We start from the raw sequence: 14,854 nt of genomic DNA, 5'->3' as shown, positions 1-14,854 counted from the left end.
CGAAAGATATCATCAAAGCGTCTTCAGCATTTTCTTATAATGGGGCAGAGTTTGTTTTTTAAAAAATGTACAGAAAAAAAAATTGAAATCAATGGTTTGAAAATAATAAAAATAATATTTGTGATATCGATTTTCAATCATTCTGTAGATTAAGAAGCTTCAGCAGCCAACTTTTCAGCCTTAGCAACAACATCTTCAATACCACCAACCATGTAGAATGCATTTTCTGGAAGATCATCGTACTTACCTTCTAGAACGGCCTTGAAGGAAGCGACAGTGTCCTTTAGTCTGACCAACTTACCTTGGATACCAGTGAAAACTTCGGCGACAGCGAAAGGTTGGGACAAGAATCTTTGGATCTTTCTGGCTCTTTCGACAGTTAACTTATCTTGTTCGGACAATTCATCCATACCCAAAATAGCGATAATATCTTGTAGAGATTTGTAAGTTTGCAAAGTTTCTTGGACCTTAGTAGCGACACGGTAATGTTCTTCACCGACGACGGCAGCATCTAGAAGTCTGGACTTGGAGTCCAATGGGTCGACAGCTGGGTAGATACCCAATTCAGAAATACTTCTGGACAACACAGTTGTGGCGTCCAAATGTGCGAAAGTAGTAGCTGGGGCAGGATCAGTCAAATCATCGGCTGGGACGTAGACAGCTTGGACGGAAGTAACGGAACCCTTCTTTGTTGTGGTAATTCTTTCTTGCAACAGACCCATATCGGTGGCCAAGGTTGGTTGGTAACCGACAGCGGATGGGATACGACCTAGCAAAGCGGACACCTCAGAACCGGCTTGGGTGAATCTGAAAATGTTGTCGACGAACAGCAACACATCTTGACCTTCCTCGTCTCTGAAGTATTCTGCGATGGTCAAACCGGTCAAAGCGACTCTAGCTCTAGCTCCTGGTGGTTCGTTCATTTGACCGAAGACCAAGGCGACCTTAGAGTCACCTTCCAAGTTGATGACACCGGTTTCCTTCATTTCTCTGTACAAATCGTTACCTTCTCTGGTTCTTTCACCGACACCAGTGAAGACAGAGAAACCACCATGGGCCTTGGCGATGTTGTTGATCAGTTCTTGGATGAAAACGGTCTTACCGACACCAGCACCACCGAACAAACCAATCTTACCACCTCTGGCGTATGGGGCCAACAAGTCGACGACCTTGATACCAGTCTCCAAGACTTCGGCAGCGGTACTCTGCTCAGCGAAGGTAGGAGGATCAGTGTGGATAGGCTTTCTCAACTTGGAGTTGATAGGACCACGTTCATCGATTGGCTCACCGATAACGTTGATGATTCTCCCCAGGGTTTCTCTACCTACAGGGACGGAGATAGGAGACCCAGTGTCCTGGACCTTCTCACCTCTCACCAAACCTTCGGTACCATCCATGGCAATGGTTCTAACGGTGTTCTCACCCAAGTGCTGGGCAACTTCAAGGACCAACTTACCACCGTTTGGGTTCTTGATCTCCAAAGCATTCAGAATAGCAGGCAAGTTACCTTCTTCAAACTGAACATCGACAATAGCACCAATAACAGCACTAACTTTACCAACAGCAACAGAAGAAGCGTATCTCACAGAAGTAAGATTGGACGCCATCCTAGCAGCCTTCAAAGCAGCACGACTCGAAGGAGCCGCATATAATCTAGGCAAAACCATTGTTTTAGTTTATATTTTTTTTGTTTATTTGTTTTTTGTCCTTAACAATAGATTTGCTCTCTTATTCTTGGTACTATACACTTCACAAGAGTATTTTCTTTATATAAATAAAAGATTTATAAGAGAAGGGGGAATATGGACAATAAAGAGCCTATTACAGAAGACTTGGTCTCTCTCTCTCTCTCTCTCTCTCTCTCTCTCTCTCTTACTATCACTTCACTGTGCTGTGCTGGTGCTGTTGGTGATATTTACTGCTACGGGGGCCTTGGGTCTTCTTCAGTACTCAAAACGCTCCTCCTTCACTGTGCGTGCGTGCACAGTAACAGTAGCAGTAATTTTTATTATTTTTCTATGGCTTTCTGGTGCTCCGTTTGCTCTGCGTTGTGCTGTCTTGTACGGCCGTGTCTATGAATTCAATGATCTCTGCGATCCTATTGGCCAATGCTCTCTCTCCCCCCCCTCCTCTCTATCCTCCTCGGTTTTTTTTTTTTTACTACCGCTGCGTTACCCGGTTGATGTGTGTGCCCGGTCACATGGATCTATCCTGATTGGTTCGTGTGGTGGTATGTTGTGTACGTATATAGTGCCCACTCTTCCGTACTATATTATATATCACATGGGCGGATGAGTGACGATAGTGACGTAGTTCTGAAAGCAGTGTGGCAGTGCAGAGCTGTGCTGTGATTGTGATTGTGCTGTGTTTTATGTAGTACAATTGTCATGGTGGTGTCAACATGTACCTCGCACAGTAATATTAGAATATCAGTGTAATATTAGGAACATCGATTTGATATTGGAAAGGCTTTAGGTAATTGCTTTTTTCTTACTAATTTATATTAAATTTTTTTTTCAAGCTATATGATTTACGCTTACACCCCCCCCCCATTGTTACTTAAATTACTTCCTTAAATGGATGGATATATAAAATTGATATTATTTTACATATTTCATTATTCAAATAACATTATATACCTCTTTTTCATATAGACAAGAAGGTTCTGGCAAAAAAATGGAGGTGCCTACTGTGTATCCTAATGAGGAAGAGTTTGCTAATCCTATTGAATATTTGAGTCATCCCAGGATTCAGAGACTAGGGAACAGGTATGGGATGTTGAAGTTGGTACCACCAAGTGGGTTTCAACCCTCGTTAGCGTTAAATAAAGAAAAGTTTAGGTTCAAAGTGCGGTTGCAGCACTTAAATGAGTTACATCTCCTGAACAGAGCTAGGTTCTTCTTTATACAAAACCTGAATAACTTCGATAAGTTAAGCAAGACAGCATCGAGGAGGAACAACTACAAGAACAAGAGAAGGAAACCTTACGTTGTCCTGGAGGACAGCAGCCATAAACCGCACCATGTGTACCTTTATGACTTCTTTATCTACCTGGTGAAACAGCAAGGCTATAACTTAGCCCCTGCTAGTAAATTATTGCAGGATAATAAGTTGTGGAAAGGGTTTGATGGTGTGGGAGCAGACGATGCGAAACAGCTGTTTAAACAGGAGCTGCAGAGCTACTATACGTACTTACAACGCATACTCAGAGGCCACTCTAGCCCCGACCAGCTGTTCACAGGTTTGCTATACAAAGAGATTATACCAAACTCTGCTCTCCAGCAGCAGGAAGAAGAAGATAATCAAAACCAGGCCGATGATACAAAATACAACTCGACTCATGAAGAACATAACTTGGAAGGTGTAACAGATGTGGAGGACTCCGTGGAGGACTGGTGTCCCGCTTGCAGAAAAGTACCTGAGGAAGAAGAACTAGATGAGGTAACTTATTGCGACGGATGTAACCAAATTTTCCACAATAAATGTTTAGAAAGTGATGATCTCGTAAAATCGTCTCACGGTAATTTTATATGTAATAATTGTATCCTAGGTAACGGCTTCTATGGGTTCAAATACAGTGATAATTACTTTACCTTGAAGGATTTCGAGAAGTTGTATGCTACTGACCCAAATCCTAATATTGATACACTTGAAAAGGAATTTTGGAACTTGGTTGAGAACATAGATAAAACTATTACAGTCCCATATGGTGCAGACATTCATAGTGAAGACCCAAATGAGCTTACAGGGTTCCCTACCGATGACAAAGATTATGCAACACATCCTATGAACCTTTTGAATCTACCTCACGCTAAGAATTCATTGTTGCCATTCTTGCAAAAAGACATCTCAGGTATGACAAAACCTTGGATTTACGTTGGTTCAAAGTTCTCAACATTTTGTTGGCATTTAGAAGATCAGTATACTTTAAGTGCTAACTACCAACATGAAGGTGCACCAAAAGTGTGGTATAGTATTCCAGATGAGTCATGCAATAATTTTCACAAGCTATTACATGATTTAACTCCAGATCTTTTTGAAAAGCAGCCGGATTTGTTGCATCAGCTCGTTAGTTTAGTTTCTCCATATGATCCCTTGTTTAAGAAATACAAGGTCAAATGGTACAAAGTGGTACAACATCCTAATGAATATGTCATTACCTTCCCTAAATGTTACCATGCTGGGTTTAATTCTGGCTACAATCTCAATGAAGCTGTAAACTTTACCAATGAAAACTGGCTAAAATATGGTATTCAAGCGATATCTGAATATCAGAAAACAAAGAAAATGTGTGTTTTTGATATGTATGAGCTTATTACTGATATATTAATCATGTATGTCAAGGGTACAATTACCTCTGATATTAGTGAAGCATTTTTGAGATATTGTCATGAAGAATTACTTACATTCGTTAATAAAGAAGGTAGGAAGATAGAGAGTCTGCTACAGCTCACGAACAGAGTACTGACAGTCAAAAATGATCACTTACAACACCTGGATAGAGAGAAACCCGATTTTTCAGCATTGCCAAAAGATGATGAGGGTTTCTTTTGCTCAGTATGCTGTACGATGTGCTCATTTATTTTTGTAGTTCACGATTCAAATACAGAAAAGCAGAGAGCTTCTAAGAGAAGAAAATTATCTAAAGATACTTCAAAGGTTACAACAGTTGACGACTTAAAGGCTATACTTAACAAAAACCCAAGCTTAACTACATTGTGTGCTACTCATTATTTAGAAAACATTGCACCAGAAAATGCCTCTGATCTGGATCAGATAGCATATATAAGAGATTTTAACGAACTTAATGAACTCCTGAGAATATCAGGTAACAAACTTGACGGTATCAAATGAGATCAAATAAAACTCACTTGTTACTATACTAATTTTTACGATTATTTTTAATGTTGACCACATTATCTTTCAATTCAACATCTATGACTTCTAATACCCATTTTTTTTTTATCCTATTTTTTTTCTTTAATGGTCGTTCTAATGTTTCTACGATTAATAGTCCTTTGATAGAGTAATACCAAATAGTAAAATTAAAGGACATATATTCATATATATATAAGTAATCATATACAAATGTTAAAATTGTTTTTTATTATTTAAAATACTGTTACTAAATTATATTACTAGTTGTACTTAATACTATTAATACATAATCGATTTAATATTTAGGTAGCACAGTTTCAATTGTAACACTGAAGGGGAAGTCTTACACGAAAATAGTACAATATTAAAAAATCGCCAAAGGACGATGAAATAATGAGAAAAGGCATATTATAAATTGTGTAAAGTTAAAAGTTTAACTCTACTTTTCTAAGCCCATTTCAAAGATAGAGCATAGCAATCAGTTTGCAACTATACTAAAATTAATTGAAATATAATGGGTATATTATCTTCGCAAAATCTGATTCTTTTCAGAACTTCTTTACTACTGACCATTGCATTTTTCTGCATCAAAGATGTCAATTGTATATTACAGAACACCTATTTCATAGTTCTGACACAGGCTATGGATTTGCCTGCTTTGACAATTTCCCCATACAGTGGTCAATTGGGTCTGATTAGTTTTATCTTCTTTTTGCTGGCTGTGCATGATATTATACCATTCCTTGAAGGCAATAAGGTGTATTTCCGTTCTATCGTGCCAGCAAGATTAACTGTATATTTCATTATTGGTGCTGTTTCTTTCCTTTGGACTGATAATCTATATGTTCACAATAACGGTGTATTCATCTACACCTTCGTTGAGATCTGGATCAACTTTTTGCTCTTGAATGCAGTTAGAGAAGAGAGAAATGAAGATTTCAGACAGGAACACCAATTTTTGAACGAGGATGCTATTATTGAAGAACCTACTCCTTTCGAAGAAGCAAAGAAGGATTAGAAATGATTATATGTTACATATATGTATATGTTTGTTAGCTACGAGCCTTTCGAAGAATATTCGTTTTATAGATTCAATTTAAGTTTGAAATAGCATATTCCAATTTAAAAGGAATGTCATTAAGACAACATAATAAAAAATATGGCATAAAATATTACATAAAAATAATATATATAAATTGTTCGATAAAGTAAAAGTTCATCTTCCATCAACTCTCATAGTTAACCTTGTCCAAAATTGATTTGTTCAAGAGGAAGAAAAGGAAAGTTATTGATAAAGTAATGTTTATAATAGCAAAATGGGTATTGGATGTACTGTATCTGAGGTTTGAATTGAAAATTGGGTAGGTCATAATCAAGTAGGACAAAAATCATTTCATCAATCCTGCTTTTTATCTTGGTGTAGCATCTTTTTGGCAATTTTCAGCATTTTGGAGAACCATACGACATTTAACAAACTCATGGTGATATTCAGAGATATTACAATACCACCTACTACAATAGGCATTTGAGATCTTGCTCTCCATACTTGTCTCAACAATAGCAAGTTGCAACCCCATCCCCAGACTATACGAACGCTGAAGAAGACGGTTAACAACAGTAGACCGTTGATCGCATTGAGCCACATTGGAATAACAGGTCCAGAGGCAGACTTATGCTTATGGTTCAATTGAATTGTGTACCAGTTCATGTTGACGAATGGAGTACTTGCCTCGAAGAGCAGGTATTTACCGACCCATGGCTGGCAAAAGGGTGTCAGGATGCAGAACATCACAGCAAAGGCACCGACGGCGTGAAGTAAGAATTCAAACCCATAAATAGAGTAATGGCGCACACATAGACCCAAATCCCATATGAAATAGCCGCATGTTAGTGCTGCAACCATAGAACACCAGGGGTTCACATAAGTGACAATGTTCAAGTCAGAAGGTAGCCACAGAGTAGGGATCAAAATGGCCATGGAAACAAAAGCCTGGATCATCGATACAGTGTGCACATCAAAGTCAAATTTCAGTTTCTTGTCGGTAATTTCGGAGTAGTGTCTCCCAAACGCAATCCTATTCAACCAGGGACTCACAAACCAGTGACATATCTGATAGAACAAGAAAGAATACACTATCTCATGTAGATGCGCCAGAACCAAGTTGTCCAACCTATCAGGAAACCAGGACAAAGCAAAAAGTGGCTCACTATACACAGCCCCAACGTCGGTACTGTTATACATATTTTCGGATTCTTATCTAATGTGTGTGTCTGTGTGTGTCCGTTGGGTAGTAGTTATTACTTAGGTCGGGGTCTGAGAATAAAGTAAGTCTAATTATATATGCACAAGTTCAAGTATTGGGCACTTTGTTGAGTGTGGGGTGTAAGTACTTTCGGCTTGGAATTTTGAATCAGGCCAAATTTCTTGATTTTTGTGTTTATTGTGCCTTGTAGCGTTTTCTCAGCTTATTTCGCGATGAGCTCTCAAATAACAAACTTCAAAATAAATTTTGTTGAATTTGTATTTCAGCAATAGAAAGCCTAGCTTTTGGCCTGAACCTCTGTTGCTACATAACTGACAGAACTGAATCTTGGTTGTTTTATTTGATTTTTGGGTAATTTGAAGCAACTTGCTTGGCGGGAAGGTGAAATACAGGTACAGTTACGATTTTTTATATAAATGAGGGAGACATTGGAGGACGAGTCAGGTGGTTTGAAAGGAGTTTATCGATGGACTATGGATGCATTGTTTGGAGTATCTCCTAGTGCCAAGTATGTCCGTGAACGGTATGCTCAGGATGACACCAACTATGGGAAGTCAATGCAGCATTCGAGGCCACATGCGTGGTCTCAGTCACGGTCAAGGTCTAACTCCTGGTCTGCACCAATTCCTAATGAAAGATCTTTTAATGAGAAATACGACTTGCTGCCGTCTATATCAAGTGATCCAGAAAGTGATATAGAGTATACGATATCGCCTGATAAGGGCATGTCCCTCCATATGGCTAATAATGGTCTTGATGACCATCTTAATACCGGAAGAGTACTTGATAATGTGGTCACGAATGGCAAATTAATGAGGCCGGTACCAGTAGTACCGAGAGGAACCACACAAATGGGTCAGACTCGTTTTGGTCAGGAGAAAAAGGACGAATTTTTGTATAGGGATCCAACTGATACTTTTGCCAAGAGGAAGAAAAACCCCGAACTTTCTCCATCTTATGATAATGGAATAGGCAATACGGGGTTTGTAGATGACAGTTCAACTTCAAAGGTAAGAGTGAATAGGAAAGATCCCTTAATTGCGAGACTCTTTGGCAAGGAATTCGATTCACCTATGAGACCGAACAAGATAGCAGATTTACCAGGGAAATTTCCATCACCACTCAAAAAACAAAATACATCAGTAAACAACAACATTGAACAACAAACATTTACAGCAAATGATGCAACCGACAAGGAGTTGCTCAAGAAATACATGGATATATTTGCCTCTGTTGATCAAAACAATGAACTCTTAGGACAGCTTGGCCATGAATTGAATTCTAAAAGAAGAGAGGATGTGATTATAGACACTAAATATAAAGAAAAGTATATCGCCATGCGTAATGAGTTAATTAAAGAACTGAAACTATCGAAAAAAACTCATGATAATTACTATATCTTGTATAACAAATACAAAGAGCTCAAAACTATTGCGAATGACGCTTTGTCTCTGAAAACAACGATATACCAATTAGAATCTGAGATTCTAGAACAAAATGTCTCAAAGAACCGAGAAATACAGGAACTGAATGAAAAAATCCTTACGTTGGAGAAAAGTTTCAAAGAGTTACAAAGCTCTAAAGATGTGGAGCGGGAAAGGTATGAACTTAGAATAGCGGCGCTGGAGGCACGCCTTAAAGAACAACAGAAAAAAGAAAACTATTTCAGCGATTACAGTTATTCTCACCGATCAAATGAATTCTCACCATTAAACTACGGGCCCGGAAACTACTTTTCAAAGGATTCGGATTATGATAGTGAGTATCCATACAAAAACTTGTACAGGTAATCTCTAATGTGCCTTATGAAACGACATTAAATAAAAGAAGATGAAATCAAATCACAACAAATTTTCGAAATGGCAAAAAAAATATATATATTCATCACATTTGTCCCTAGCATCCCATGATTTTTTTTATAAGTTCAAGTTAGTGAGATGAAATGAAACAAATCACTGAAAGCCAGATTGTAACATTATATAATTTATGATAACTTTTTCTATCTCATAAATGTAACAGTATTATCTTAATTGGTTATTTTAAAATTGATAGATGTATGGCTCAAGTTCCATTTATTACTTTGATATTAGGTATATAACTCTTTACGAAACACGCTGTGATGAAATGAAAAATGAAGCTGAGCAAAAAAAGCATTTGAAAAAAAAAAGTAGCAATAGTGCCAAGTATATGGACATTTGAGAGGGAATATACCGTTCAATAGCCGCTCGAAAGAACTTATATAGGAATATTAGGATACAGTCTAAGCAGGTCTTCTTTCTTCCGTCCTTTTTTCTACGTTCAAACATTGTATTTTGGTGTTTTGCAAACACTTTTAACGGGTTTTCTGGTATTCAACTAGCTTTTTAAACCGTACAACTGGTTTTTTTTTTTTGATTTAATTGCGTTTTCCTGCATTTTTTAATTTAATTGGACTAATACATTACTAAAAAACGGGTTTATTGTGAAGCACTAGCCCAATTATCTCTTTTATTGCAGCATTTTTTTTTGGGATATTTAAAGATTGATAACTTTTCAAGGGAGGCCATCAAAAAAAGCATTGGACATTGTTTTGGTAATATAAGTGCAACATACAGATGTCTGCAGTACAACAACAGATGAGGGCCATGACCCCTGGATTTAGTGGCTCAGGTCGAACCTTAACCAACAGCAGTTCGGCGTTGTATGTCAAGAATGCTGTTGGTACTCCAATATCTATGGTCGATAGCAACCAATTGAATGATATCCCAGGAAATACAAATTTTGGAAGTAACAACAATAACTACTCCTTGGTTAATAATCTGAAGATGAAAGAATCTATGATAGAAGATCAACGTGTTGATATAAGCTCCATGATTGAGGAAATTACTAGCGTTTTGGGAAGAGATCACTGGGCAAAGTACGCGCAGTTATTGAGTCTATTTATCTTAGGAAAACTCTCAAGGAAAGAATTGGTGAACGAATTAGATCTTATTTTCTCAGGCTCACCTAACATAAAACCAAAGATGGTACGATTACATAACCACCTTTTATTGGGGATATTAGCCAACTCTCTTCGAGACAATCCATTAACAATGATAAAAAACGGTGCTTGGGGATTTGGGAATGGTACTGCCGCGAACGGGAAACAGATTAAGAAAAGTAATAAACATAACTCTCAAATTGAACTATACAAAAAGATTGTTATGTCACTACCTATCAATGACAGAAATCGTATAAAAGCCATCACTAAAGATGCAGGTAAAAGAGGTTTTGTGTTCTGTTCTGTGCTGCAATCTAGATTAAATAATATTCCAAAAATACCGATAGTAACAAATGCGGAGACATTGAAACGTGTCAAAAATAACAACTTAAAAACTCCACTAGAGTGGTCACAGGATATTATGAATGGTTTTTCTGTTCCTCTAGCTAGTGAAAGTTATGCATTACCTGACACAGACTCATTTTATCTGAGGATTGTTGGGATAGCTAGAGAACATGGTCTTGTGGGTAATATTGATGCTGGTTGCATAGATTTAATATCAATTGCTCTGGACAATTACTTGAAAAATATTTTAGAAATAGCCATAGATACAGTGAGGTATAGAAAAAAGAAATACTCAGATTACTATGACTTAGACGATTTTGGTGTATACCAGGCAGTATCAGCAGAAGATAGCAAAGAAGGTTCTGAGTCCTCAATGGATCAAGATTTGGAAGCCGATAGAAAAAGAACAATTTCATTAACAAATGAAGATTTATTAACTTCCCTCTCACTATTTCCAAATATGGTTGATGCATCAGGCTCTTTTTATAGTGCGCTGACTCTCGGTCCAACTAATGATGATGAATTGGTTATTACAGAGAGTGCTATTGATGACTTACCAGACTTCCTCGGTGAAAAACCATCTTTTACACCTCTTGATGAAAGGAATGTTGGAACCCCCAATGAACTTAACTGGCTAATTAAGGACATTCTGTCTGAACATTAAGATATTCTTTTAGCATTATTTAAATCTCCTTCTAAAACGGTAAATCAGCCTGATTCCTCTTATGACATTTCATTTCGTATTTTAAGATTGAACTAATCTTTTGTATTATTCATTTAATCGTTACCATTACACACTGATCTTTAGGTATATAAGTAATCTCATACATAAAAAACAATTTAAACTATGTAATAGTGTGAAATATATTATGAAATTATTCTATATATCAAACTGTATGCTATTTTAATTTTCTCTTAGGATTTTTTATCTGAGCAACAATTTTGGATAGAGGGAGTACCTCATCAAGATCTGAATTACGATCTATCTGAAAGATGAAAGCTGACTTAGTATCGCAAAATAATTTCTTGAAAACAATTTCCAAAGGAGACGTTAGTACAACGTCTTTTTCAATCGATTTTTGTAAAGTTGAGAAAACACTGCGGTGATAAATTTCTATGAAATAGAAATCTATTGGAACTGCTTCCGGTTCGTTGATACTGAAAAACTGGAATCTAGAGAACCCTATACCAGTATTATCCTTTAGTAAATCCTGGGAGATACCAAATTTATGGCGCTCGTAAGCATCCTCTAGAGTCTCTAGTTTTGATCCAACACTGATTGCGTGTTCTTCGATTTTAAGTTTTAACTCAATTTCTTGATTGTCCAGCTGATTTTTCGAAAGTAAATCTTTGGAATCACCGATATCTGAGAGTAACACATACTGCAAAGTAATGATATAATCATTGAAGTAATTTTCTTTAAAAAAGGATATCAAGTTATCGTATAGTTCATTGACTGGTGCAGATGCAACTGATATTAAGTTAAAATTTTCTTTCCGTTTTAGACAAAAGTCTAAGTAAATTTTCAAGTCTTCTTTGAAAGGATTTTTATTTTGATGTGAGTAGCTTCTTATTAATTTAGTAAATTTATAGATGCTATTTTGTTTCATATCCTTTATGCTTTCATCTGTGTAATTCACTACAAGCTTTTCACTAATTTTATCCTCAACAATATTCGCAAATAATCGACTATTACCTTTTAATTCTGTTATTGAATTCAGTAATCTTCTTCTCCTGTTCAGTTCATTATCTAGAGAGTCATATACTTCATTATAAGTTTGTTCGTGATTTACAGCATCAGCTTTCATCTGAGCTATCTCATTCTCAATCGTTATGTAATCTTTACCTATTTCCCAAAACTCACTTTCAAGAGGTGACAAAATCTTCTCTATATCTGCAAGCTTTCCTTTAATTCCTGATATTGTATCATATGATTGATCACATTCACCTTTAACATTCTTCAGTTTTTCTTCCAGTTCCTTCTTCTTTCTTTCAAAAGTGTCTCTTACATTAACCAGTTCATGCTGTTCTTCTATAACCTTCTCGAGAGATTTTGACTTCTCTGTTTTGAATTCAGTTAGTTTAATGTATAAATCATTTTTATACTGATCAATTTGATGTTTATGGTCAGAATACTGGCTTTCAAGGTCCCCTTTCTTCTTCTCCAAGTCATTCTTAAGCCTAGTAATATCCTCTAATAATTCTTCTTCAGGCTGCATGTTTTCGAGTTCTTCAATTTTAGACAACCATGCATCTTCCGTCTCTTTTATGGTAGAATTAAGTTTTGATTCCGTTTTATCAATTTCTTCCATATGTGCAGTTTTCAGTTTGTTAATCTCACTCAAACATTCATCTGCAAAATAACTTTTGATCTTGTCTATCTTCTCGAAGCTCTCATTGATATTACTGGCACTTTTATCTAGTTGATCGATCAAACTTAGCCGTTTCTGAATCTCATATTTAATATTAGGAATATCCTTTTTCTGATACTTATCGATCTTAATCTGAAGGTTTTTATCCGTCCGTACATATTTCTCATTTTCCCTGATTAGTTGATTCAACTGTCTTCTCTTATAACCACGATCAATGGCATCGTGTTTGATCTCTTCAGTACTCCATTTCTGATTGCCCGCGGTATTCGTAATATTCGCCAGCTTAGAACCACGACGCATTTCACTGTTATTGATAGCGCTGTATCTTACAAGAAGTGTTGGCAATGTACTTCAAGTTTGATTACTAGAGATCTGTTTTAAGTTTGTTGGTGTAGATCAATCCTGATGCCCTTTTTGTTTACCTTTTAGCACTCTGTGGAAATTTTCGTGTATGCCGACCTTTATTTCTTTTTTTGGCGACTTAGGCGATTTTAGAAATTAAACATTATATAAAAGCTATAGAAGCTACAATATGAAGACATAAAATTAAATGAGGACGATACTGAGGTATGGTTGTCATATGGTTTTATAATTATTCTTACTTATACCTTACCTCTAAGTTCTGTCTTTCTTAATAAGTAAAAAATGATTGTGGGTAAGATGGTGTTGTGCTTTGTAGAATATAAATAATGTGGTAAAGAAAACAATAAATAACAGTATAATTAACATTGTTTTTGTTTTATTTTATTTACATGAGCTCTTATTATAAATAGAACCTGTTTTATTTTTATTTTTGGTCATATTACGTTCTTTTAAGGACTCAAAAAACAATATGTTTTCATGTTAATTCCTTAGAATGCATTTGATGTTCTAGACGTAAAGTTGTGTGGTTGCGTTGCCATCTTAATTAAGAAGATGATTGGGAGAGGTATATCGTGCGTGTATCTGGTATTTATACTAGGTCGGGCACTAGTTTGTATAATGGGTTTGCGGATTTTTAGATTAGTATGCAATTATTGTTCTTCTTCATAATTTCTCTTGGTGTTTTTTTGTTCTTGGCTGCCTTTCTTGCTATCAATACGATTCCTAGTTGGTATATAAAAAGTCTTTTTCTTATTATTTGTCAGTTGACATTAGCTGAAATCATTTGTGCTAACATTTCTAGTCATGGCTGGAAGTGCAACTCTAATACCATCTAATTCCTTAGACATCTTTACTTGACAACCCAATCTACTAGTCTCAGTTAGACCGTACGCCAGGTCTAACATATCATTTTCGTCATCCTCAGGTTCTGGAACTGCATCATAGTACTCTGGGTCAACAATAATATGACAGGTGGAGCAAGCACAGGAACCACCACATGCACCTTCCATCTCCAAATTATGAGCTTGTGCAATATCTAGTAATGTGTCCCCCTCAGCAACTTCAAATGTCTTTTGCTCACCATCCTTCAAGATGAATGTGACTCTAAGCTCCTCGCCCGGTTTGGGGGTCTTGATATGACCATGATTCAATAGTCTGGAGTTTGAAAAAAATCTGCTCTGCCATACAGGGGCACGGATCCTACATAAGGATGCTCCTTGTCTAGAGAGCATCATGCTAGACTTCATAAGATGTTGGAAAATCATTTTGTTGCCTCTTTATTATTGGTTATTATTACCTATACCCAACAAAAAAACCCTCTGCACAATAATTTTAGTCAAAAAAAAAAGGCCTTTTCAACACAGAACAGTTAGTCTTGGAAAGTATATCACTAAATGTAATATCCAAAGCTACAGAAATAAAATAGATGATAATCAAAGCAAGAGCTGGCACTTTTAATACTAAGTTTATATCAATTTTTTCGATGACTGGTTCACAGAAAGCTGACAAATACAAGGGCCACTTTACTACTAACGATTTTTTTCGATTTTTTTCAGTTTTCCAAAGGTTAAAACAGTTTGTGCACAGAAACAGCCGCAGAAGATCATCGCATTTTTCGCTAGCGAATATAATGACAGATGGTTGGCAGGAATAACATCGAAATCCATTTAAAG

General features: G+C 36.5%; 8 protein-coding genes across 8 annotated transcripts; 4 read left to right on the top strand and 4 right to left on the bottom strand.

Annotated features, from left to right (window-relative positions):
* Positions 1–149: 149 nt before the first annotated feature.
* Positions 150–1,667, bottom strand: ATP2 (F1F0 ATP synthase subunit beta; the record flags this gene model as incomplete). Its single annotated transcript, XM_071051318.1, has 1 exon — positions 150–1,667. One exon carries the CDS (start codon positions 1,665–1,667, stop codon positions 150–152), a length of 1,518 nt encoding a protein of 505 aa, XP_070908014.1.
* Positions 1,668–2,676: 1,009 nt separating this feature from the next.
* JHD2 (histone demethylase) lies at positions 2,677–4,854 on the top strand (the record flags this gene model as incomplete). Its single annotated transcript, XM_071051317.1, has 1 exon — positions 2,677–4,854. The coding sequence occupies one exon, from the start codon at positions 2,677–2,679 to the stop codon at positions 4,852–4,854; it is 2,178 nt and encodes a 725-aa protein (XP_070908013.1).
* A 538-nt stretch (positions 4,855–5,392) lies between these two features.
* Positions 5,393–5,896, top strand: ILM1 (Ilm1p; the record flags this gene model as incomplete). Its single annotated transcript, XM_071051316.1, has 1 exon — positions 5,393–5,896. The coding sequence occupies one exon, from the start codon at positions 5,393–5,395 to the stop codon at positions 5,894–5,896; it is 504 nt and encodes a 167-aa protein (XP_070908012.1).
* Positions 5,897–6,274: 378 nt separating this feature from the next.
* On the bottom strand, positions 6,275–7,120 carry TDA4 (Tda4p; the record flags this gene model as incomplete). Its single annotated transcript, XM_071051315.1, has 1 exon — positions 6,275–7,120. One exon carries the CDS (start codon positions 7,118–7,120, stop codon positions 6,275–6,277), a length of 846 nt encoding a protein of 281 aa, XP_070908011.1.
* A 438-nt stretch (positions 7,121–7,558) lies between these two features.
* Positions 7,559–8,932, top strand: BBP1 (Bbp1p; the record flags this gene model as incomplete). The annotated part of the gene is made up of 1 exon (XM_071051314.1): positions 7,559–8,932. The coding sequence occupies one exon, from the start codon at positions 7,559–7,561 to the stop codon at positions 8,930–8,932; it is 1,374 nt and encodes a 457-aa protein (XP_070908010.1).
* An 804-nt stretch (positions 8,933–9,736) lies between these two features.
* HFI1 (Hfi1p) lies at positions 9,737–11,110 on the top strand (the record flags this gene model as incomplete). The annotated part of the gene is made up of 1 exon (XM_071051313.1): positions 9,737–11,110. One exon carries the CDS (start codon positions 9,737–9,739, stop codon positions 11,108–11,110), a length of 1,374 nt encoding a protein of 457 aa, XP_070908009.1.
* A 235-nt stretch (positions 11,111–11,345) lies between these two features.
* VIK1 (Vik1p) lies at positions 11,346–13,118 on the bottom strand (the record flags this gene model as incomplete). The annotated part of the gene is made up of 1 exon (XM_071051312.1): positions 11,346–13,118. The coding sequence occupies one exon, from the start codon at positions 13,116–13,118 to the stop codon at positions 11,346–11,348; it is 1,773 nt and encodes a 590-aa protein (XP_070908008.1).
* Positions 13,119–13,951: 833 nt separating this feature from the next.
* On the bottom strand, positions 13,952–14,446 carry YAH1 (adrenodoxin; the record flags this gene model as incomplete). The annotated part of the gene is made up of 1 exon (XM_071051311.1): positions 13,952–14,446. The coding sequence occupies one exon, from the start codon at positions 14,444–14,446 to the stop codon at positions 13,952–13,954; it is 495 nt and encodes a 164-aa protein (XP_070908007.1).
* Between the last annotated feature and the right edge of the window lie 408 nt (positions 14,447–14,854).

This window comes from Nakaseomyces bracarensis, assembly GCF_045282275.1.
Source record: "Nakaseomyces bracarensis strain CBM3 chromosome Unknown Scaff5_0, whole genome shotgun sequence".
Taxonomy (NCBI): domain Eukaryota; kingdom Fungi; phylum Ascomycota; class Saccharomycetes; order Saccharomycetales; family Saccharomycetaceae; genus Nakaseomyces; species Nakaseomyces bracarensis.
The sequence above is the reverse complement of the archived record's forward strand: the minus strand, read 5'-3'. Positions and strand labels throughout refer to the sequence as shown.